The 24,584-nt window shown below is 46.4% G+C and overlaps 2 protein-coding genes across 3 annotated transcripts in view; both read left to right on the forward strand.

Moving 5' to 3' along the window:
• The first annotated feature begins 241 nt into the window (after nucleotides 1-241).
• Nucleotides 242-13,778, forward strand: klhl8 (kelch-like family member 8). Of its 2 annotated transcripts, none has more exons than XM_084483010.1 (12): nucleotides 242-306; nucleotides 2,455-2,683; nucleotides 3,116-3,177; nucleotides 3,926-4,091; nucleotides 5,668-5,988; nucleotides 6,775-6,961; nucleotides 7,439-7,582; nucleotides 8,151-8,262; nucleotides 8,878-9,046; nucleotides 10,433-10,592; nucleotides 11,827-12,028; nucleotides 12,456-13,778. In XM_084483010.1, exons 2-12 carry the CDS (start codon nucleotides 2,477-2,479, stop codon nucleotides 12,577-12,579), a joined length of 1,854 nt encoding a protein of 617 aa, XP_084339136.1. In that variant the 5' UTR covers nucleotides 242-306; nucleotides 2,455-2,476; the 3' UTR covers nucleotides 12,580-13,778. The 2 variants fall into 2 exon arrangements, with proteins under 2 accessions (XP_084339136.1, XP_084339135.1); XM_084483009.1 differs by having other exon boundaries at nucleotides 10,433-10,581.
• A 1,454-nt stretch (nucleotides 13,779-15,232) lies between these two features.
• The window catches only part of LOC311363295 (uncharacterized protein), a gene marked incomplete at both ends in the record, with an annotated part of 28,050 nt that continues 18,698 nt past the window's right edge, over nucleotides 15,233-24,584 (forward strand). The window contains 17 exons of the mRNA XM_084483256.1: nucleotides 15,233-15,275; nucleotides 16,489-16,634; nucleotides 16,924-17,036; nucleotides 17,400-17,539; nucleotides 18,077-18,300; nucleotides 18,902-19,011; nucleotides 19,400-19,512; nucleotides 19,622-19,757; nucleotides 19,997-20,079; nucleotides 21,071-21,190; nucleotides 21,295-21,396; nucleotides 21,830-21,988; nucleotides 22,638-22,720; nucleotides 23,114-23,258; nucleotides 23,343-23,384; nucleotides 23,888-24,055; nucleotides 24,414-24,533. Of these exons, the coding sequence (XP_084339382.1) occupies nucleotides 15,233-15,275; nucleotides 16,489-16,634; nucleotides 16,924-17,036; nucleotides 17,400-17,539; nucleotides 18,077-18,300; nucleotides 18,902-19,011; nucleotides 19,400-19,512; nucleotides 19,622-19,757; nucleotides 19,997-20,079; nucleotides 21,071-21,190; nucleotides 21,295-21,396; nucleotides 21,830-21,988; nucleotides 22,638-22,720; nucleotides 23,114-23,258; nucleotides 23,343-23,384; nucleotides 23,888-24,055; nucleotides 24,414-24,533 (2,047 nt within the window). The remainder of the gene's footprint in view (nucleotides 15,276-16,488; nucleotides 16,635-16,923; nucleotides 17,037-17,399; nucleotides 17,540-18,076; nucleotides 18,301-18,901; nucleotides 19,012-19,399; nucleotides 19,513-19,621; nucleotides 19,758-19,996; nucleotides 20,080-21,070; nucleotides 21,191-21,294; nucleotides 21,397-21,829; nucleotides 21,989-22,637; nucleotides 22,721-23,113; nucleotides 23,259-23,342; nucleotides 23,385-23,887; nucleotides 24,056-24,413; nucleotides 24,534-24,584) is intronic.

The raw sequence follows: 24,584 nt of genomic DNA on the forward strand, positions 1-24,584 counted from the left end.
TTAACATCTGTCTACGAACAATCTTGCTGCACAAATTTCGGTCGTATAATGTCTAACTACGTTGTGATTTTATGCATCTGTGCATCAACGAAGGACAAAAGAAATGTACATGTCAATGGCCAATAGCGTCTCTATAAAACTACAATACTCAGAGGGAACTACAATACCCAGAGGGAACTACAATACCCAGAGGACATTGCAAACAACACCTCGCACGTCGTCTGCCAAAGGCTGCCGTCTCGTTGATACACAAACGAATGGATCTAAATTAAAGTTGTGACATTTTATTCATGGCTGCCAGATGAGGTAATTTAAGCGCATTTTTTGAAACTCCCTGAATGATGTGATGATATGGCGACTGTCGTTGTGAGTGATTGTTTTGAATGCACAAAATGATTTATTTTGGGGTATTTGCACTGAAGAGTTGTGGAGATCTAGCTAGCATTAGCAGCGCTGCTGCTGCTGCTAGCTGGCCGGCTGGACGTGGGGTGCGAGCGTCTCTAAAACCACATTTAAGACTCATCACACCCTGCATTCAACACCACTTTAGACCCGGTTGTGCTGACCTATGTAACACGCCATGGAGTAGTTCTTCAAAATCCACACATCCTCACAGATTTGACATTTCTATCTAGGATACCTGCTAAGAGTGAGTGTTGTTTATTTAAAACGCTGGCTGAAAGAAAACCATCAGCTTATCCTCGTCTTCTACTTTCAGTGGTGAACCATTGTTTGTTATGAAACCATATCCAGTTTCCAAGCTATGCTTATGCACTGTGTTGGCCTGGATTACACCTAAAGTTCCTTCAGGCAATGTGATGATGGCTGTCCCTCCTCCAGGGAAGCTCATGTAGTTCACCATAACACCAGCCTTCATTCAAATAGCCTGCACGTCAAACTCAAAGGGTGTGGTTGGTTTAAACTACAGTTACAAACATAACGTTGAGAGGCTGGGCATTATAAGCATGTAAGTATGATGATTACACTATACTGTATCAGACTTTAAATATGCAATAATATCAGGCTCTTCTAAATCTAATATTGTGATTGTTGTATATTATGTATCATATTGTATCTTGTGGTTTGTCTAACTTGTATCACTTTGGACTGCAGTGTGTGTGTGTGTGTGTGTGTGTGTGTGTGTGTGTGTGTGTGTGTGTGTGTATATGTATATAACAAAGCTATTTATAACCTTTCCATTATCTTGTATCATGTTATCACAGAGGTTAATGTAATTGTGTTGATTATTGCCTAGAACTACTCTGATGCAAATGAGTGCAGTCTAACCTGAAATGGAACAAACCTGTTGACTTGGCCTACGATAAACCACCTCTTATAAACAAACACAAAGGAATGTCTGGGAATTTGTGTCTGTGTTTAAAAGTCATTGATATTCTTAGATTGGTGGCTGAAATAATAAACCATGACGTTGTTTGCCGTGTCTCCCCTGTTAATCTCTGCTTCAGGGTCTAGGTGTATATATTAAACAGCACAGCGGCAAACATTAGCAAGCTGTTCGACAGCATTGTTCACTGTATGTTTTCAACTATACGGATACACAGGCGTTCCTTCCCCGTTCACAAAACGTCTAATATTACCCTTTTATATATATTTTTTGTGTCGTTTTTTTTGCTTTCTCTGTCCAAGTAGATTTTGATTACATTTGTTCTTCATAAAATACAATTTCCAGGGCACTTGAGGTCTAACCTCCACCGGTGTGTGTTTCACAGAACTATCCGTCAGTTCCCCAGTATAGCTGAGTGGACTAATGATGAGGGGTGGGAACACTCAGTCTATTGAGAAGCAACGCTGGCAGTGAGCGCCCAGCGTCATCCTCATCTGTTAGTCGTGGGTGGGCGGGGTGGCGCTCATTAGCCATCTGCTGCCTGTGCCGCGGTTCGTCTTCAGAAACGCTCCAATCTATTGCAGAAGACGTATCCCACCACTGTATCGGAAAAGAGAAGGTACAGTGTATTCCGGGGATCTCGGGTGGCGTTTCTTAGCTAGTGGGCTAGGGGGGACACTCCCCATGGCTGTTATTTATTTAACGTGGACCGCTCAAGGGTGAAAAGAGATCTGACACTTAAGAGGTGGGTGGCTGCTGGGTGCAATACTGGCCGAACTTGTACAGCTGGTAAACTACCCCCGACACTTTACTGTGTTTCTACAGTTGTGTACTTTAGAGCTTTGTCTGTGTGTGTGTGTGTGTGTGTGTGTGTGTGTGTGTTCTCTTTGCATCTACGTGTGTGTCCTCCTTTGCACCTGTGTGTTGGCCTGAATGTGAGTTCAGTGTCTGTAAAAAAAACAACACATGGAAATGTGGTCCGTCATTTTCAAGCCTACCAGCAGGACGATACTGAATGCAAATCAAGTCAGAACAAGGATTGACCTTTTTGAGTGTCTGGTCTCTCTCCATCTCCATCTCCCCCCCCCACCCCCCGTCCCCCCCCCCAGGTACATGCTCCTGTAGACTGTGATGGCACCGGGCGACGTGGTGCCGGAGCACGCCAAGCAGCCCAAGCAGCCCAAGCCCAAGGAGAAGCGGCCCGCCAGCAAGGCCCCGAAGGCGGACTGCGAGGCGGACGGCTCCTTCGTGTTCGAGGCCCACGAGGCCTGGAAGGACTTCCACAACTCCCTGCGGCACTTCTACGAAGTCGGGGAGCTCTGTGACGTCACGCTCAAGGTGAGGCGGGAGGAGGGCGCCTTGAGACCCGGTTCGCAAAAGGGGTGGACCTGGGCGTGTTCAGCGTCCTGTTGAGCTAGTCGGGCTTGTTTTGAGGGGTGATTATACGCGAAAAAGATAGTATAAGATGGTAAAAAGTATCTTTTAATACCAATCCTATTTTTCACTTGTTGGGGTCGTGAAGCATGCCTCTATGTGGCAAACCATAAAATATTAGACATGTTGTTAAGGGGAAGTTCGTAAATGGATTGATTTCTTATGGCTTTACTTTTTACCAATCCATTTTTTAAACATCAAATCACAGTCAAACCATCTTGTGATTGACAAACAGCTGATGCCATGTTATTTTATCGTGCTGCCGTGGCTAAATTAAAATGGCGAACAACTGCTAACATGTGGCCTATGGTGTCCTGTCCGTGTCGCTGTGTGAAGGTGGGCAGCAGGCTGATACCATGTCACAAGCTGGTCCTGGCCTGCGTCATCCCCTACTTCAGGTCGGTTCCACGCCCCCTTTTTGTCAACTGGTTCCATTCTCTGTCACACACACTATCTCACTCTCCTTCTCACTCACTCACTCTCTCACTCACTCACTCACTCACTCACTCACTCTCTCTCTCACTCTCTCACTCACTCACTCACTCACTCTCTCTCTCTCTCTCTCTCTCTCTCTCTCACTCACTCACTCACTCACTCACTCACTCACTCACTCACTCACTCACTCACTCACTCACTCACTCACTCACTCACTCACTCACTCACTCACTCACTCACTCACTCACCTGGTCTCAAACAAACCTGGTCTCAAACCAGAACTCGCATGGTCTTGAGTGTGTCGTGTGGCATTAACACTACGGGCGTTAGGGCTTCGGCTGCCACCATTTGACATGGTTAATAATGTATACACTCAAGGTACTTTCAGACACTTTGTATAAAAGCTTCCGCTACATGACATATATAATGTATTATGCCGTGCTGATATTTTTTTACTTATTCCGCAAACAGGCCATGTACCAAATAAATTATTTCTTTAGTTCAACCCACCAATGCTTTATCTGCTGTTTCTCTGTCTTTCTTATTTATATATTTTACTACATAACGTAATACATTTACGTATTTCCTTCTGCGTTTTCCTTCGCCGCGCCCTTCTGGCAGCAGGCCGTCCCCTCTGGGCCCGAGTGAAGCACTGACCTACTTTCCCTTGCGCTGTGTTCCCCCCCCGCCCCCCCCCCCCCCCCCCCCCAGGGCCATGTTCCTGTCGGAGATGTCGGAGGCCAAGCAGGAGCTGATTGAGATCAAGGACTTTGACGGCGACGCCATCCACGACCTGGTGCACTTCGCCTACTCGTCCCGGCTCATCCTGACGGTGGACAACGTCCAGCCCCTGCTGTACGCCGCCTGCATCCTCCAGGTAAACCCCCTCTCATGGATCAGGGAGAGCTCCACATGGGGACCGGGGAGCCCCCCCCATGAGATCTAGGGCCTGGCGTCGACACTGATTTCCAGAATCACTTTGACTCCGATCAACAATGTATAGATTAGATAAAGCATTTTTTTTTAAGGGATATTTCAGTTACAATGCACGTTTTGCGCGGGTATGAATTGGATTCTCCCCGAACAAGTGCTGTAAGATATCTTGACGTTAAGAATTGATCCTAAAGCAGTTACATGAATGTGCTTTTTATTCAACATGACCAACACACCACAGCCATCAACACGATATAATGCAAGTGTCTTAATGCCGGCCATGCAAACTACCGCAGTTAAAGCTTTAAGCGTCCATAGGAAAAGGGCATATATTACAAGATCGACCTCTGGGGCCGCTTGGTGGCTCAACAATCTAGGGCAGCAAGCCTGTACCATGCAGTGACCCCCGAGTCCATAGTCTAATTCCATTCCCAGAGGAAAAGAAATGTCCCGGGTTCAATTCCCCAATGTCCGCAGCGGAAGCCCAGCTGGGAATTGGACTTTGTGTGTGCCCAGAGAGAACCAGGCTGGCCGTGCCCGTCCCAGACCAGTGATGCATTCACTCGTCTAATGCCACCATTGACCCATCTAATACCACCATTGACCCATTATGATGGGGTAGGCTGATTTCCACCGGTTGGCGTGCCAAAACTCAGGTGGCCCCGCAGCTGGCCCCACACCCCCCCCCCCCCCCCCCCTCCACCTCCCACAACCCAGCCCACCCCACTGACCACCGCACTGCCAACTCCACAGCCCTCAGCCCACCCCGTTGGCAGCCTCCAGCACGCCCGCGCCAACCACTACTTCCCTGCTTAATGACGAGCCTCTGTCCATTTATTTTTACATTTAGGGCGTTTGGCAGATGCTTCTATCCAAAGGAACTTCCAATAAGTACATTTGCTAGAAGAAAGAGAAACGACAACAATCTATCGCTGTAGATACACGGAAGGAAAAGCACAATTGCTAGTTTAACCCATTCCCCGTATACAACAAAGATAGCTAGGATAAGATGCTACAGGATGCCAAGTAAAACTTTGAAGTGCCAGGACGTACAACATACAATAAGTGAGAGGGGAGAGTAAGGTCCAGTCCCATTTCTCTCCCCTTAACAAGAACACTTTGAGTGTTGAGTTCCCTTAGCTGCAAGTCAGCTCCCGAGCTGGCTAGCGTTCAAGGGTTGATTTTAAGGGAAAAACAGCACTCCCCCCTTGCTCCCCTAAGTATTGGGACACCCTACCCCTTCGCGGGAACGCGCAAAATCTAGGGTTAGGGCTCAAATCTAGGGGAAGGGGGAGGATTGGGACAGAGCCTAAGGCGGGAGGCTATGCAGAGTCCAGGTGAACCAGGTGAAAGAAGTGAGTCTTGAGTTTCTCCCCCCTCCCGTCTCCTGTCTCCCCCCTCCTTCCTTCTCCCTCCCCCCTCCTGCCCCCCTCCTCCCTCACCCCTCCTCCCTCCTCCCTCCCCCTCTCCCCCCTCCTCCCCCTCCCCCCCTCCCCTCCCTCCCCCCTCCCCTCCTCCAGGTGGAGCTGGTGGCGCGGGCCTGCTGCGAGTACATGAAGGCCCACTTCCACCCCACCAACTGCCTGGCGGTGCGCACGTTCGCCGAGAGCCACAACCGCGTGGACCTGATGGACATGGCGGACCGCTACGCCTGCGAGCACTTCTGCGCGGTGGTGGAGTGCGAGGACTTCCCGTGCGTGTCGCCGCAGCACCTGCGCACGCTGCTGTCGTCCGGCGAGCTCAACATCCACGCCGAGGCGCAGGTGTACAGCGCCGCCGTCAAGTGGCTGGCCGCCAACCCCCAGCACCACGAGGCCTGGCTGGACCAGATCCTGTCTCAGGTGTGTGTGTGTGTGTGTGTGTGTGTGTGTGTGTGTGTGTGTGTGTGTGTGTGTGTGTGTGTGTGTGTGTGTGTGTGTGTGTGTGTGTGTGTGTGTGTGTGTGTGTGTGTGTGTGTGTGGTGGAAGGGGGTTTGTGTTTATATATGTCTGCATTGGTTGGGGGGGAGGTGTGTGTGTGTGTGTGTGTGTGGGTGGTGGAAGGGGGTTTGTGTTTATATATGTCTGCATTGGTGGTGCGGTTGGGGGGGAGGTGTGTGTGTGTGTGGTGGAAAGGGGGTTTGTGTTTGAATGTTTTGGAGTTGATTGCGGGGTATGTGTGTGTGTGTGTTGGTGGTCTTAGGGTGGTGTGTGTGTGGGGGCGGTGGAGGTGGTGTTTGTATGCGTGTTTTGGTGATGTTGTGGGGGGGGGCAGTTGATTGAGGTGTGTGTGGTTAAGGGGCAAGTGTGTGTGGTGGAGGGGGTGTGTTTTGGTGGTGGGGTTAGGGGCGTATGTGTGTGTTCTGGGGTGGTGTGTGCATGCGTGTTGGTGGTATAGGGAGGTTTCTGTGTGCGTTTGTGCCAGATTGAGTGTGTGTGTGTGTGTCTGTTAGTTCCGGTGGTTGAGGGGGTGTGTGCTTGACTTTGCGTGTATGCACAAGAGAGCTGGCACTCACATCTTGGTTTGATCACCGCTGTAAACAGTTTACAGTGATACGTGGGCTAGCCTCCTTCATTGTGTATCATTAGCTCTGCACCGTTTAGTCCAAACTCGAATGAAAACGTTTGGTGCGTCTGGCTGCCCACCAGGTGCGCCTGCCGCTGCTCCCCGTGGACTTCCTGACGGGGACGGTGGCCAAGGAGGAGATGATCAAAGGGAACCTGAGCTGCCGGGACCTGCTGGACGAGGCCCGGAACTACCACCTCCACCTCAGCAACAAGGTGGTGCCCGACTTTGAGTACTCGGTCCGCACCACGCCCAGGAAACACACCGCAGGTGGGCCCCGCCGCGACGACTGTGTGCTGCTGTGTTAGCGTCCGGCTGTTTAAAGGTTGTGGTCAAGGTTTGGTCAGAGCGCCGTTCAAAGGAGTCCAAGTTTCTGTTCTTGGTCAATTTTGGTAAATTGTGATAAAATAGAAATAAAAATTGTTCAGTTTTGTTCAGATTTGGAAGTTTGCCGATAAATACATTTGTGGTGATTATTGATCAATAATTGTCAGGCTACGCTTCATGCCTCACTTGGGAGTACGTTTCTTATCATTGAGAATTTGTACAAAATAAAATAAAACAAATTTATATAAGACAGTTATTTTCTCCAATATTTTAAGCTGTGACTCAAAACATGATTTGAGACCTCAATGGATGTGATCCATCCTATGCTGCTACGTCTGCTACGCCTGATATGTCATACAGGCGAACAGCCAGGCGTGTTATATCCACTCCTTCTGCCTCCCCCTCCCACCCCCCCCTCAGGCGTTCTGTTCTGCGTGGGCGGCCGCGGCGGCTCTGGAGACCCGTTCCGCAGCATCGAGTGCTACTCCATCACGAAGAACAGCTGGTTCTTCGGGCCCGAGATGAACAGCAGGAGACGCCACGTTGGGGTCATCTCTGTCGGAGGTTAGAGACACGGGGGATGACCTGGTTGATTGATTTTCAGGAATCAAGTTCTTTAAAAAAAGAAGTTAGGGGCCACCGTGAATATGTACACAAAGCTTAGATTAGATTAATACAAGTATGAATGTGTGCAGGGCATTGTACTGAATGGCAGGGCTGCACAATTTCTTGCATATAAATTGAATTCAAATCCTTTTGACCTCCTGAAAGCTCACAAATGAAAGTTCATACAAAAATAAATAAATATATATATATATGAACATAATCACATCTAATTTTGCACACACGTTTTACTCATACTTTATTGTTTATCATATACAGTGGGACGCCCCGCAGAATATTTACAGAATCATTTATCTGTTGATTATAATGAATATCCGCAATCACAATTCTCTTTTTTGTCATAATGGTGCATCCCTAGCGATTAGTACATTTGACCGCAGTCTAACTGTAGGTCCCTTATCAAAATCTGCCTCCTCCTGCTCCTTCCTGATGCGTGTGCAAAGAGACAGCACCTGTCCGGTGCGTGGAGGGTTGCCTGACCTTTCCTAGTAACGGTGTGCTCCTCCAGGGAAGGTGTATGCCGTGGGAGGTCACGACGGCAGTGAGCACCTGGGCAACATGGAGATGTTCGACCCCCTCACCAACAAGTGGATGATGAGGGCCTCCATGAACACCAAGAGGTACGGTGACGCCCGAGACCTTTCCCTCAGGTTCCCACCTCAGCGTGTTGCCCTGGGTGGAGATGTGTGGGGTGTGTTGTGGATGGCATGGCAGAGCTAGAATACTTTTGCATGCATTCTTTTTTGAGGTGATCAATGCAACTAAAACGTTAAATTCAGCTTTATATTAGAATTCATGAAAAATACATGTTTTATATTGTGTTGAATCCAAACTTCACCGAATCCTATATATGTATAAACAAATGGTTACTATTGACGTTAGATTAAGATGAGATAAGATAAGATAATCCTTTATTAGTCCCACAGTGGGGAAATTTGCAGTGTTACAGCAGCAAAGAGCAAAGATGGTAGTGCAAATAAAGAAATAAAGACGACAGTAGTGCAAAATACAATAGAGAAAAATATACAAATAATACAAATAACGGACTATGTACAACAGCACAACAGTGCACTTGTGAATATGCATTGGTAATGCTTGGTAATGGTATTAAATTGGTATTAAATACCTAATAACTATAACTACATATAACTTATATGTCAATAGACCCGTCATAGATATGTACATCTGCCGGGTTCCTCCGGTCACGTGACACGCGGTGTGACGCTGTGTTGTAGGCGGGGCATCGCGCTGGCGGCGCTGGGCGGTCCGATCTACGCCATCGGCGGCCTGGACGACAACTCGTGCTTCAACGACGTGGAGCGCTACGACATCGAGAGCGACCGCTGGAGCGCCGTGGCCCCCATGAACACGCCCCGCGGCGGGGTGGGCTCCGTGGCCCTCGGGGTAAGGCGGGGGCAGGAACCGTACACTAATGTTTATTTTTTTCTGTGCCGCTCCGATATGCTTTGGCGATAAAGCAGGGGTCTTCAACCTTGGGGCCACGACCCCAAGTGGCGTCGCAGAGGTACTGCAGTGGGGGGTCGCAAAATTATTCTTAGATTTCTTCTTCTTTTTTTTTTTTGGAAATACACATTAACATGAATCCAACATATACTTTTTCAAATCTGTATTCAATAACAATTATGTTAATGTGTATTCATGTTATTATTCATGTTAATGTGTATTTTCAGTAACTAACATATTACATTTATGCAACATTGATGAAAGGCTACCCATGAATCATTGTGGTAAGATCAGTATCTGACACCTTCATAGCAGCACTTGAGTCAGGACCTCTTATCAAAATAATTAATAATGAGTTTTTTGTGTTTTTTGTATTTTGTGAGCCACAATGGAGCTTTGTTACTAAGCCTTATTATTGTATGCACAGTAACAAGGTATGTTTATACATGACACTATAGGTTGTCCTACATGTTATTGTTGGCCCAGTTTAATATTTAACACCGTTTTATACAATATATGTAGTGGGGGGTCCCAGCTCAGTCACTCTATCAGCTATGGGGTCCTTGGCCTAAAAACGTTGAAGACCCCTGCGATAGAGTAAATATTGAGATATTGCGATTGGATGTTACAGGGGGTTTTTTTTGTTGGGGGATTTGATCTTTTGCGCGGTTTAACATTTGGGTTGAACCTCCAAGCTCAGGTTCTGCAGGTCCTCCGTTGGTTTTCAAAACGAACATGGCCAACAGGACTATAGCGCCCTCTGTAGGATGGTACCAAAAATAGCATTCCACTAAGAAGACTAGAAGAAGATTCATTTGCAGAAAGCAAAGAATCACTTTGACGCTTCGTCATATATTTTTTTTACATCTTACCTTACATTTTTTGCGTCTCTTTGCATGTAACTGCTCTTTAACAAGAGAGACGTGGTCAAGACTGCATCTCAAAACCAATCATACATCATAGGCCTGGGCGATATGCTGGATTTAAACACTTCTGTTTAACATTAAATCTGACCTTCCACTGTTGGTCGGTGGTCCGGTCTCTTATCGAGATGTATTGAACAGGTTTTATATTGATATTGATCAAAAGTCTATCACGATACGATAACTTATTGTTTTATTACCCAGGCCTAATACATCAACACAATTTTTTTTGTTGCATTAAACAATTTCTTACACGAGAAATACACTCCATTGTCAAACACACACACGCTCCAATCCTCCAACCCCCCTGTGTGACCCAGCCAGTGTTTTATCGCCGCCACACCCCAGGGCACCACTGATTGGTCCTCATGTTTCCTCTTCACCGTGTGCGTGCGATCGGCAGAGTCACGTGTACGCGGTCGGCGGCAACGACGGCGTGGCGTCCCTGTCCAGCGTGGAGCGCTTCGACCCCCACCTCAACAAGTGGACGGACGTGACGGAGATGGGCCAGCGGCGGGCGGGCAACGGCGTCAGCAAGCTCAACGGGTGTCTGTACGTCGTCGGTGAGAAACCCCCGCCCCCTGCCCCCTCCCCCCCGCACACACCACCTACTTCCTACTTCCTGCTATCAGAATTTGGCTGACACAGGCATGCAGTGGGCGCAGATATTTCACAGAGCATTTTAATCAGTAACAGCTGACGAAGGGTTATGGCATTTCTAGCATGCTTTACTCACGCAAGGAATCTCACTCCATGCAGGAACTTGACTTTGAGCGTGAGTCATTTGGTAATAGAATGCAACAATATTTTCAGTTTTTTTGTGAACAGGGGATCATAAACATTACAAACTGTACATAGTGAAAAACATTTACAAGTATACTCACACAAATACACAGTGTGTATATCCGCGGGTGTATGTGTGTTTATTGCACCGTAGGAATTGTTGATGTTGTGATGGTTGGTCTGCGGTTGGCTGTCCGTGGGGGAGGGAACTGTGTTTTCATTGGTCTTTAAATGCTCTCTACCGAACACTGATCCCTGACCCAGCTGGGTCACATGCTTCCTCACACCCTTCACCTGTAATCACCTGTAGGTGCATGCCCAGCTACAAAGAGACAACTTCATGTTTTGTAAAGCACTTAAGTTACTGATTAGATGTAAAACACAGACAATGCACTTTTTCTTTATTGTGCTGCCTGCTATGAAAGTCATTCTTTCATAACCATAATGTTATGTCTGTCAGACATCTTGCCAAGTCACCATTTGTCGCTGGTTCTGCATTTTGAATCTCCTCTGCCTCTTTTTAGTGACAGATTAGCTTAGCTGTATTGCTATCGGTTTTGGAAGTCTTTAAAAATTCGTACACACTTACAAATAACTCCTTCAGTGCGCTGCCCTGAACCTGCAATGATTAATATCATAGTTCCTTTCTGGTTTTTAAACCCTCCGTGCTGGTCTGTATCACGCTCCAGTGGATTAACATCTCGTCATTTAGCATAGCAATTCATGAACAAAAGACTAAATATTAGGTATTTCTGTTTTCACCTAAGGACTCACACACTAGACACTATAGCGCTGACAGAATGTAGGTGAGGGTTATCTCTTTTGAATTATCGTTATCAAGCAAAGAGTCACTACCACTCGCGCTACACTACAATGTTATCTATTCCAATAAGTCGACGTGTCTATAAAACATCTGATTTAAGCCCAGCAGCGTTCCCGCTCAACCCCATCATCGTCCATCAAAGCATCAAACCCCCCCTTTTTTTTTTTTCTCTCTCGTACTTCTTCCGGCAGGCGGCTTCGACGACAACTCCCCCCTGAGTTCCGTGGAGCGCTTCGACCCGCGCGCCAACGACTGGGAGTACGTGTCGGAGCTGACCACGCCGCGCGGCGGGGTGGGCGTCGCCACGGTGATGGGCCGGGTGTTCGCCGTGGGCGGGCACAACGGCAACATCTACCTGAACACGGTGGAGGCGTTCGAGCCGCGCATGAACCGGTGAGGCGTCCGGGCTGTTCCGCCGACCGTCGTTTGCGCTCGCGCCGCCGTTTTTACGCGTGAAGCTCGATACAAGTTTTATTGCAGCCGCCACTTGGACGTGATCTGACTTACATTTTTTTGCTTCTTTGTTTCTCTCACCTTCTGGTTGATTGGGGTCGTGATGGGTTTCATCCTTTGACGCTCAGACTCTCCAACCGTTGGAACCAGAGTGATAGTTGCACGGTGACGCCTGTAGTGGAGAAAGTGTTCACAGTGTTTGCGAAGTTCTTATTGTAACATTTAACGCGCCCAGTTTAAAAATATTGTGATGTGTTTAAGGAGGAACGCAATGTAACTCTTCAGCTGTGTCCATTGCGCTCAGAGAGTTATCTAAGAGGTCTTTCCCTCCTCCTCCTCCTCCCCCTTCCCCCCCCTCCCCCTGCAGGTGGGAGCTGGTGGGCTCGGTGTCCCACTGTCGTGCGGGGGCAGGCGTGGCCGTCTGCCTCTCCCACATCAGCCAGATCAGAGACGTGGGCCTGGGCTCCAGCAACGTGGTGAACTGCATGTGATAGCGGGCCGGGGTTAAAAAAAACAAAAACAACTCCATTTCCCAGGGTACCCGGCGGCCCCAGCCCTCGACCACACACACCAAGACCACCACCACCACTCCCGTCACGGTGCGGTGACGTCCCTGAGTCAACTTCCGCATTGCAATCACTTTGTTTTTGGTTTTTTTTCATTCTTAAGGTTTCCTCGCCGAAAAAAAACACTTTGCACACAAACTTCTGACATTTCTAAAGACTTCTAAAGGCTGGAGTCCAGAAGACGATTCCTTTGCGGCGTATCTTTAGGGGATCTGCGGTGTCTATGTCGTGTTTTATGAATCTGCGTTATCAATCTGAAGCCATGTCTGAAGCCTTCCTCTTTCTGAGGAGGAGGACTTCGCCTCCTGGGGTCTTTCCACGCCCTGCTTGAGGCCGCCTCTGTCCAGTGACGTGTTTATTGTGTTACCGCGTTCTTTTGCTTCCTTGGTTTGACCACCTTTCGCCAGTAAGTGTTTTTTTTTTTTTTTTTTTTTCTTTAATAAGGGAAAACGATCCCAGACATTAAGCGCTGCTTCCTGGACCAACGATAAGCAGTCAGAACAGTTCAAACCCCATCGCTTTAAAGGTCCCATGACATGCCACCAGATTTTTCAAAACGGCTTGTAGCAGCTAAATCACACTCACACCTGGTGGCATGTCATGGGACCTTTAACCTTTCGTTTGACCCCTTTTCTTGAGATTGCACTTATACCCTCCCGCTCGGCTCATCAAGGGGGGGTGGGGGCTCACGTCGGTGAGAGAACGTTGACAACACGCAGGAACGACCGATTCAGTTTATTTAGTATTTTTGTGCAGTTGTTTACGTATCCGAAATATCTTGCGAAAACTAGGGACGGTCGGCCATTTTGGATCGGGTGGGGGGCGGCTCTCTTTCTTTGGACTCCTTTTTCCCCACCCCCGTCACAGGGGCCGCTACCTGTCGTCATGGCAACAATCGTCCGTCCCCCCCCCCACCCCCAAGGGTGGGTGCGCTGGCTGCAGGGCGCGCGTCGGTGGAAAGATGCGTCTCAATAAAAACAATCTGCAGAGGTCAATCCGAGTCGTCAGGGAATCCTTTTACCTAAACCCTAAACGTTTTGTTCCGTGTGTCAGGTAGCGTGACGATAGCTGGTCTGTCCGTAACCCTTTAGTAAATGTAAAAGTGATGAAAAGACAAAAAAATAATAATCTCTCTCTCTGCCAAAAGATACAAATATATTTTAATATATATTATATATATATATATATATATAGACACACGTATATATATATAAATATATATATGTTTTTTTGTAGGATGAATGGGAGTGTATCTTTTGTGGTATTTGTTTTTGATACACTGGGTTAGCCGTAGCTGGGCACTGATCTATACTACATGGCAAGTGTGCAAGTTTTTTTTTTTTATTGTGGGATTTGATTCAATTGATTTTCAATTGATTATGTATTTACTTTTTTTTTGTACTATTTGTTGGAAGACTATGTGTTTCAGGCATTTTGGATGATCCGTTTTTGATACAGCCTGACTGAATGGGGTTATTTTGAGGTATACTGACATTCTGAGGTATTATTTGATGGTGGTAGCATGGTGTATCTACTTGCCAATTTGTTTAAAATAAGTGTAAAAGGTTTGCTGTTCTACTTATTTGTTATTCCCATTCCTCCTTTTGGATTGCTTCAGTCTTATCACATTAACCTATTTGATGTCATTGGTTCTAATAAATTTAAGCATTAAATTAGATGAGTCTTTTCTCCCTTTGGAGTTGATGATGTTACTTGCAACTTGTGAATAAAACTGGTTGGTGCCCTTGAACTGTTTTGAGGAGCTGTGGGGCGAGGAGGGGGAAAAGGATACTGCTGAGCTGCCTCATTAAAGGAGAAATTAACTGTTTATGTTCAATGTAGATTCCAGACCCAAGTAATAGATTTCAGGTTCATGTGATAACCTTTTCTCATCTTTCCCCTTGTGTCACCATGTTAAAGTACCACTTCACCGCAGGGATTTGAGTTGTATAAACCTTATTTATGTTATTAGACATCTTTTTCTGGACATTGAGTTTTCTTAGTCTGAAGTTTGATGATGTACATGGTATTTGCTAAGATAAGAAAATATATATTTTTGTATGAGTATTAAGTTACTCTATATAGCAAACATTACTCCTTTTGGAAGTATATGTGGAGCCAAGCAAGTTTTTGAATGCACTTCAAATCAAGTTCCATTTGCTATTTGAATCAGTTTCAAATTCATATCAAATTGTACAATTTGTAATTTTTTCTATACCTTGTTTTGCGGTGTTCTTTGGCCTTGGACTGGCCATCATTTACCAATGTTATGGTCATAAAATGGTTGTATCTTCTGACACTCCTAGCATCCCTTAAAGGATGGATCCAGTCCATCAGTCAGCAGTCAGGTGGCTCTCTTGTTTTACAGCCAACAGTCTTTGGACTCTGGGAAAGAGGGAGGTTAGAAAACCAGTGTCAAAGGACCGTATTCTCATAACGCTGGTCGATTAGCAGCTTGTAGTACTCCATTGCCAGTGACTGTCCCTGAATACTTCCAAAAAGACCCATCTGGTGGGATGTGTGGTGGTAGGCCGTAAGAGCCCAACCGACGTATCGCCTTGTTGGGTGAACCTGAAGAATGCTGCTGAGAATCCTCTCCCTTTATGCCTTGCTTGCTTGTGGTAAGACTTTTATTTTGAAATGTTTTAATTTGATATGATCTCATAGTTAGTACCTGCCCCACACAGACAGAACACAGGTTCAGGACTACAATAGGACCAATGTACAGTGACGGGTGTTTTTAAGGGATTTTTTAGATTGTTTTACATGTGCATTCATAATGTTGTGCACAACTGTATTGTGTGTGTATAATTTGAGATATGTATGCATATAATCAAGAGTTGGTTGCTGTTAAATACATTGGTTTTGTTTCACCTACTGAGTTTGTTGATAAAGTGTTATTTGCCCAAACATGCTTCATGCTTTTACAACAAATATCTATATTGCATAAAGTACAGGGACTGAAAGCTTTCATTTTAGATCATTGACTTGGAGATGATAACAAGATTAACAAAAAGGTTATTATTAGGAGTGTGAGATAGAATACTGTTAAGAACAACATTTTAACCTCAAAAGTTGAAATGGACAGAAAGGTTAACTGTTAGGCATATCATTTAAGGAAAAAGTTAAATCATTTATTGTATCTATGCCATCATTTTGTTATAATTGAGAGTGGAATTAAGGAATAGTAAGGAATCTCTCCTGCTGAGCTTTGACTCCTCTAAAGTCATTAAAAATGCCCAAAACATGTGATCTTCATGTCAAGTTGGGAATGTTAAAGTTGTTAAAGTCAAACATTACCACTAAAGGTGTGGACGTTTTTGTTTTTAAGAACCATAATGCTGCGTGTTTATGATGAATATATAGATTTAATGAATGACAACTTCATTGTTAAACGACCAATCTTAAAGGTGCACACAAGCATTTACACTTTTTTACAATCCTTGATTGACAGGCGATTGAAACCAATGTGTTGACCTCAGCAGCACAAATGGCGATGGAATAGATAAGTAATACAATATAGAACCTTTTAAAACAAATTTTACAAGGGGGTTGAGTGATATGCTTAGAAATACATAATGGAAACGCCAAATGTGAGGGCAAATAAAAATAGTAAACAAGCAAAGAAGAGTAAAAATATAATTTTTAACGAGTTTAAAAGTAAAAATGCATTTTTAATAAGTCCATACACAAATACAAGACCAAAGTCGCATATTCACACTTTGAGCGGGTCGGGTCAGTTCATGACTGGATGAATTGAGTCAGACGGCCTTAACGGTGCCTTTGGTATCTGGTCCTCACGGATGTAGTGATCATGTTGTCGTGTTGTGCCAGTCTACAGCCAGTGTGAGCCCGGGTGGAGGCCTAACCAAGGGATATGTTACTACTTCTCTGTGGAGAGCAAGTCATGGAACGAGGCCCACGCCTCCTGCTTGACTAAGGGCGGAGATCTGATGAGCATCCAGACCTATCAGGAGAGGGTACGCTACGAGACTATGCTAGGCTAGACACACACACACATGCACACGCACACACACAAATGCAAATGAGATTTTTTTCAAATTCTTCGAAAATAATTTGAAAAATAATTGTATTAAAAAAAAAAAAAACATTAAGATAAAATATCAACATTGATTTATATTATTATCGTACGTTTAAAAGTGTCCATTTGTCAGGGGCTATGTAACAGAAGGCATTAGTCTCAAGGAGAGGATTAAAATTGCATTGTGCCGGAAATATATAATGGGATGCTGCTTGACCTCATTCTAGCAATGGGTGAGATCCCAACTGGACGGCAACAGCTACTGGATCGGCCTCAACGACCGCGTGATGGAGGGCCAGTGGGAGTGGACGGACGGGAGCCCCTTCATCGAGAGCCTGGTGTACGTGGACCAGTGACCATTACCTCACACCGGGCTGAGGGGGGACGCGTGGAAGAACAGCATTGAACTCATTACCCCTTTCCCTCTCCTCCCCTGTCGTCTCCTCTTCTGTGCTCTCCTTGTTTCTCCTCTCTCCTCTCTCCTTTCCCCTCTTCTACCCTCTTCACTCTACTTCGGTCCTCTCCCCCTCTCTCTCCCCCTCTCCCCCCTCTACTCTCTCTCCCCCTCTCTCTCCTCCTCTCCCCCTTACTCCCTCTCCTCTCCCCCCCCCCCCCCTCTACTCTCTTCCCCCCACTCCTCTTTTCTCCCCACATCCCCCTCCCCTCTCTCTCCCCCTCTTCCCCCCCCCTCTCCCCTCTCCAGGTACTGGGTCCCGAGCCAGCCTGACAACTGGGGCGAGGACCCGGGGGAGGACTGCGGTCAGGTGTTAGGAGCCAGTATGGGCATGTGGAACGACGAACGATGCACCACTCTTCTGAAGTACATCTGCAAGGTCACAGACCGTGAGTCCCACGGCCCAGACAACGGCTCCTTGCTTTATCCGTGAAGCGGATCGCTGTATTGTAACATCGAGGACCACTTTGGAATAAAGGACAGTGTTGCTATTATCCTCTGGGCCTTTGCATCGCTCATGTCACACAATCACTTACCTTTGTTTCCTAGATACATCAAATCAAATGTAAAAAATGTAAAATCAATCCACTCTTTCATCCACTCGCTTGCTCGATCGGGCACTTCATTTACGCACTCTGGCACTTAATGTGTTCACTTATTGTATGTTGTACGTCCTGCCACTTAGAAATAGTACTTAGCATCTTGTAGCATCTTATCCTAGCTATCTTTGTTGTGTACAGGGAATGGGTTAACCTTGTAAGTGCTTGGCAGTTGTTTCTATGAACATCCTCACTGTACCGAGATATATATATATATATTATTATATATAATGTTATTCTCGCTTTCACTTATTCCTTCAATAGGTTAAAGCGCTAATGCAAAGTACTTCCACAACCAACTGTTTGGTCCGTGTTCCCTCCTCTCAGGCAACCCTCCTGTCCAGTGTGACCTGGACAACGGCTGGACTCCGTTCCAGTCCTACTGCTACAAGCTCAAGTCAGACACCGCCAAGAGCTGGCTGGCGGCGCGCCACGACTGCCTGAAGGAAGGGGGCGACCTGGTGTCCCTCACCTCCACCGAGGAAGAGCAGTTTGTCCTGGGGAGTCTGGGCCCATCCCACATTGACCTCTGGCTGGGCTTCTCTACGCTGGTGAGTGACACGAGTGGATCTGCTTTAATAATCACACATGGGAGTTGTGGGTTTATTTTTTGGATTGCACTTAAAAGTTGTATTTCATGCCCCTCGACACATAATTAAACGGTAAATGGACTGCATCTTATATATCGCACTTTGTAACCAGATTAAAACGTAGCACGCTTACAACAAAATGTGTAAGTTAGTAGGCCTATAAATGAATACCTTATTTAACATGTAAGTTAACTGTTGGTTAAGGCTTATTTATTAGTGCATTAACTGGCGTAGTTAATGCAGTATTAACGTCTCAGCACTACTGGAGCAGTGCTGAGACGTTATGAGCCCAGCTGCGTCGAGCTGCAAGTCTTGCGTCATCTTTGTTAACGACGTCCCTCAGCAACACACCAAACGCTAACTGCTCCCCACGAGCTGGCTGTCGCCGTGCGGCAATTCGGCAATATTGTGAAGCACTTAGAGTGGCCACTGGCCATGTCCATTTACCCATTACCATTTACCATTAACTCTTTAATTAATAGTGAACTAATGTACCCTTATTTAAAAAGTGTTACCGTTTTCAATATTGGAAATAAAAATGTTTTGTGTTTTGTTCTTCCAGAAATGCAACAAACTCTCCTGTCAAGTTGAAGCCGGCGACTATGCCTTTTCCTGGTCGGACGCTTCCCCGTCCACCTGGACTAACTGGGCCCCGCAACAGCCATCCCCAATGTGAGGGCCCCCCACACAACGCCACGCTACCACAAGTGACCCCTTTACCTGACGCGGTTATTTATTATTATTGATCACCACTTGGGTGGTGGTTGGTACGCAAACGCTGCTTCACTACGACCGCATCACCACCTCTTTTGTAAATAGTTGTTCAATAACGTTACCACCCCCAGAGTGGTATATTCCTCTTATTCCGCAGTTACCAACAACAATAGTCAGATGTTTGTTACTTTAATCTTTTACGTTAATGCTCAACTCAAACTCAAACTCAACAGCCTAAATTAAAATGATCTTTCCACGCTGCTTGTTGCTTGTGTTCATGTGCGTGGGACGATAAACGTGAGACGTAACTGTGTGACTTGAATGGATCTTTCCCCGCCGTCGCCAGTGATCCGCAGACCGGCACGTGCGCCGCGCTGATTAAGGACTCTGAGTTTGGGAAGTGGAGAGCCCACGTGTGCCGATACGAACGGCCGTACATGTGTAAAAGAGACCTCAACAGTAAGTCTAGTAGGCTTTTTGGTGCGGCGTTCTTGTTTCCAAAAAAAGTGTTTCAGACTATGAAAAAAGGTAATCATCACCCTGTCGCTCTGTGCTCCGTTCCCTCCAGCCATCTGCCCGGCTGGCTGGCACAGCTTTGCAGGAAGTTGTTACTGGTTGGTCAGTAACTCCGCCCTACTGACCACCTGGTACGAGGCTCAGACCAGGTGTACCGAGTTGGGATCTCACCTGGTCATCATTAACAGGTATTGCTGGAAGATTAGACTTTGTTTGTTTGTGATCGTTGTTATTGATTGATTGATTGCATTTTTATTTATTTGCTGGTGTATTAAATGTAATTTAATTGAGTTTAATGTAATTATCATTCCATTTCATTGTGTCGTGGCGAGTATAAATCCCTTAATTTGTCATTCCTGTGGACATCCCAAGAGACACCCTGATCTCACGATGGGTCTGTGTGTTGTGTGTGACCCAACATGTGTAGCCAGGAGGAGCAGTACTTCATCAGCGGCTTCCTCCCTGACCTTCATCACGTAGACATTCCTGACCTCTGGATCGGTCTGTCAGGTACTGAACACAACACGTTTAGAGGGGTCAACAACCACATGCACGTTGAAAGTAGAACTGATACGGAGGGACTTGGATCATACCATGACATAAAGAGATCATCCTTTATGAAGCCCACAGCTGGGAAATTGACCGTGTTAAAAGAGTGAGCCATGAGAAAAAGTTAAATACGATAAATACGAAAACGGACTCAGCAGGTTGAGTTCACATTATTGACATTATTGCACATTGGGCATATTGATATCAGTTCAGTGTACATTGATGTTTCACATGAGTGAATGAGTCAGTGTCGGTGCGTGGGCCCACTCGTGGCAGTGCTGGTTGTAGAGTCGATACTAGATACTAGATACTAGAGTCTGACAGCAGCAGGAAGGAAGGCGGTGCCGTGTCTCTCCCACACACCCTGCAGGTGGAGTGGCCTGTCCCTTAAGGAGCGGCCCAGTGCTGTCAGAGGGTCATATACAGGGTGGGGCGTGTTCTCCATCAGGGAGGACCGCTTCCCCACCACCTCCACTCGGTCGAGGGGGGGAGTCCCGGCACAGAGCTGGCCTCCTGAAGCGGTCCGTTGAGTAGGCCTGGGCGATATGGCTGAAAGACATATCACGATATAACTTGATCATATTGATCGATATCGATAACTATTGATAATTGTAATGACCTAAAAAGACTAGGAATTACCATGCTGGATTTAAACACTTCTGTTTAACACTTAATATGACCTTCCACTGTTCTTCATTGATAAATACTCCAATGTCGATACAACAATGAAAAACACTCAAATATTGTAAATAAATATGGAACCGTGTTTGTGTAACAAACCCAGCTGCTAGAATCGGTGGTCCAGTCTCTTATCGAGATATATTGAACATGTTTTATATTGATATTGATCAAAAGTCTACCACGATACGATCATTTATTGTTTTATTGCCCAGGGCCTACCGTTGAGTCTCTTCCTGTCCTCATGTTCCTGTCGTGCTTTGTGTGGTACCAGATAAAGTGACGGACGGAACCTGGGCCTGGGTGGACCAGAGCCCCCTCGCCTTCACCAAGTGGGGGTCCAGTTGGCCCCGGAACACAGACAAAGTCTGGGACTGTGGGCAGATCTTCACAGGTAGTGACACAGTGATGTTGTGTTCCCTGGACACTGGTGATGAGGTGACGTCGGTATGGAGGTGTGTTTGTTCACGGCGGTGTCGCTGGTGCTCTCCTCACCAGGGAACTACGCAGGGATGTGGGAGACCTCCACCTGCTTCAAGAGCCTGGCCTACATGTGTGAGATGACCGGGGGGCAGAACGTGAAGCCCACGCAGCAACCAGGTCACACACATTCATGCGTTTGTTTACTGGATCATTGACGAGAATGTGGCACTGTTTTGTGATGGTGTTTATGTTGTTGATGAGGATGTTAATGAAGATGATGGTGGTGATGATGATGATGATGATGATGATGGTGATGATGATGACGATGACGTTGGGGGTCGATAATTATGACAATGTTGATGATGAAGATCAGGATGGGATCAGTAATGATGATGGTGATGATAATGAAGATGTTGAGGGTGGTGATGATGCTGAAGATTAAGATGTTGATGTTGTTGATGATGATGATGATAATGATAATGTTGTTAATGATAAGGATGAATGATGATAATGTTGTTGACGATAATGACGACGACAACGGTGATGATGACGATGATTATGAAGGCTAGAACTACTCGAAAAAAGCTCTCTGACCTCGTGTTACCCTCAGGTTTCAGCTGCGACCCGGGCTACCTGCTCTACGGAGACTTCTGCTACCACTTTGAGACGGAGCGCACCTTCCCCTGGCAGGAGGCGGAGTCCTACTGCGCCGGTCAGCAGGGTCACCTGGCCAGCTTCCACTCCATGGAGGAGCTCAGCTTCCTCACAGGTCAGGGGAAGCTTCCAGAGCCCACCTTTAGGGGACAACCAAACCCCCATCCCCATTGAGCTAGTCAAGGCCACTATCAACACGTTGAACGTCTTCTGGTGCCTTTCTGGTAGACACTATATTTGTTTTTCTTTAGGGGCGGGGCTACATTAATGTTCAGGCTTGTGCCATCTCCAATTACAATCAGATTCGGGACGTTTGGCCAGAATGTTTGATTGGTGTTGCCTAGCAACCCAAAAAGGCTAGTAACAGGTCCACTATATAGGGCACTTTAGAGGACATATTTACATCAAATCATAAATTTTTAAAACGTGATCAGGCTCAATCCATGGCTACTACTATGATACCCGTTCACTTTATATCTGTTTTAGGATTTGGTTTTCCAAACATGTAGGGCTGTTACGTTCATAATGTTTTGTTACGTCAATATTCTCTACTGGAAATATGCTTTATAGCTCAGGCCACTCTACGCAATTTGTATTTTTGTCGTGTATTGTGATGATACACACAATACACGACTACACAACGACTACAGGACACGACTACACGACTAATGGAATTGTCCTTGAAGGAATCTGTCCTTGCACGTTTTATATTAAAAAAGTACGGCAATGTATAAACGACTAAATCCCCTCTTTCCTGTGAGTAGCCCACATGCCGGGAGAGGCCTGGGTCGGCCTGAACGACATCAACGTGGAGAACCTCTTTGTTTTCACGGATGGGACCCCAGCTGTAAGTCACCAACAATATACAACGCTTTCTAAAGCTGTAGAAATGGTTCAATTCATGGTCCTTCAGCAAAGGTGATATTAAAGTATCCTGTGCCCCTCCACGCCTCCATGTGTTTGTATATGTTAGCATATCTGTTTAAGCCTCTTGACCTGTGCTTCATTTCACAACACATTTGTGGTATATTTCAATTTCACTTTCAATTTTATTTGAAAGGGACCATGTGCAATTAAAACATAAATGTAACCATTTGGATTTGATGCATCGCACCAGAGTTAGCCTTATTCTAATTTACACCTGCAGTCCCTAGGTACAAGTAAATACGCCGCATATAAAACCATCACACCACCTCAACAAGTGAGGACATGATGTAGTGATCCTGTCTGCGTCTGTCAGGATTTCCTTCCATGGGGGCCGGACCAGCCAGACAACTGGCAGAACAACGAGGACTGCGTCCAGCTCAGAGGGATGAACCACCACGAGCCGGGCAAACTCAACGACGACTTGTGCACCTCCGCCAAGGAGTTCATCTGCAAAAAACGTGTGGTGAACTCACGCGTTTCATATCCTTCTAAAATAGATGATTATAAATGTTGTATCTGATGTTATTCTTGTTCTTCTACAGCCAAAGGACAGGGACCCCCCCAGCCTCCGACCTCTGGGCCAGGTACACACACACACACACTCGATGCACGCACGCACACACACGCACGCACACGCATGCACGCACACACACGCACACACTCAAGTGCGCTCATACCCCATACACCCACACACACAAAAATATAACAATTATTCAGACAATGTTTCATAGTCCAGTTAAGATAAGATTCAAGAGCTTATATTTGAGTTTGAAATAGCCATCCATCGGCTATTATTGAGTGAAATTAGCTACGAGAATTTTTGAGTTGACTGCTGCTTTTGCCTACTGCCTGGCTCTTTATGAGACCATTTAGATTTTAGAACACATCATGCTCATTTCTGACCAATCAAAGAATATCTTCCCTGATTGGTACAGATTGGTACACTTCTCAATGGTTGAGAAACGTATGAGAGAGAGAGAGCAGCGAGGGAAGCTGGTTATCTGATGCTATTTCCTCTCTCTCTCTCATCACCACTCTCCAGTCTAACCTCCAGCACCTGTTCATGAACACCATCACTTTCTTCCAGGCTGGAACCAGAAGTGTGGTTTCTGGACCCCGGACCCGTTCAACGACTACTGCTACCTGTTCAACTACCTGTCCATGAGGCCCTGGGCGGAGTCCCGGGCCGACTGCGTCAACCAGGGGGGGGACCTCGTCAGCATCACCGACCCCTCTGAGCAGGCCTTCCTCCAGGGTAACTTCACACCTCGAACCCCAGCGCTGTGCATGGGCATAACCACACAATCTTACACTATTATTACTAATACTAAGAAAATGCCAATCTGTTCCTCCCAAATGTACATTAGAAAAATACGTTCGATATGTCCACCTTCTGTGAACCCTGACAACGGATCTGTCTCTTGTTATTTGCTATTTACTATAAACTAATTTCCGTTTTTTACGTGCATTACTGCCTCAGTAAGGCAGCCGGGATCCCCCAGTAGTGAAGGAGAAGTAAGGTTTGGCAGACACAGAGTGTAATGCATATATGAGTTGTAGCTGGTGTGTTTGTGTGTGTGTGTGAGACCCGGCTGTGCTGTTGTGTCCTGCAGGCATGGTGGCTCTGAGTCCCACGGGGATCTCCATGTGGATGGGCGGTCACGACTCCATCACCGAGGGGGGCTGGGGCTGGTCGGACGGCTCCCCCTTCAGATACATCCACTGGAGCGCCGGTACAACTTTATTGACACGCGCGTGTTGCACATGACTTTTACATGGGTGCT

The sequence above is a fragment of the Micromesistius poutassou genome (genome assembly GCF_964030765.1).
Source record: "Micromesistius poutassou genome assembly, chromosome: 18".
Classification (NCBI taxonomy): domain Eukaryota; kingdom Metazoa; phylum Chordata; class Actinopteri; order Gadiformes; family Gadidae; genus Micromesistius; species Micromesistius poutassou.

Coding starts and splice junctions, on each gene's coding strand:
- klhl8 (XM_084483009.1), top strand. CDS start 2,477: ATGGCACCGGGCGACGTGGTGCCGGAGCACGCCAAGCAGCCCAAGCAG. Junction 8,263..8,877: donor GCCTCCATGAACACCAAGAG/GTACGGTGACGC, acceptor GCTGTGTTGTAG/GCGGGGCATCGCGCTGGCGG. Junction 12,029..12,455: donor TTCGAGCCGCGCATGAACCG/GTGAGGCGTCCG, acceptor CTCCCCCTGCAG/GTGGGAGCTGGTGGGCTCGG.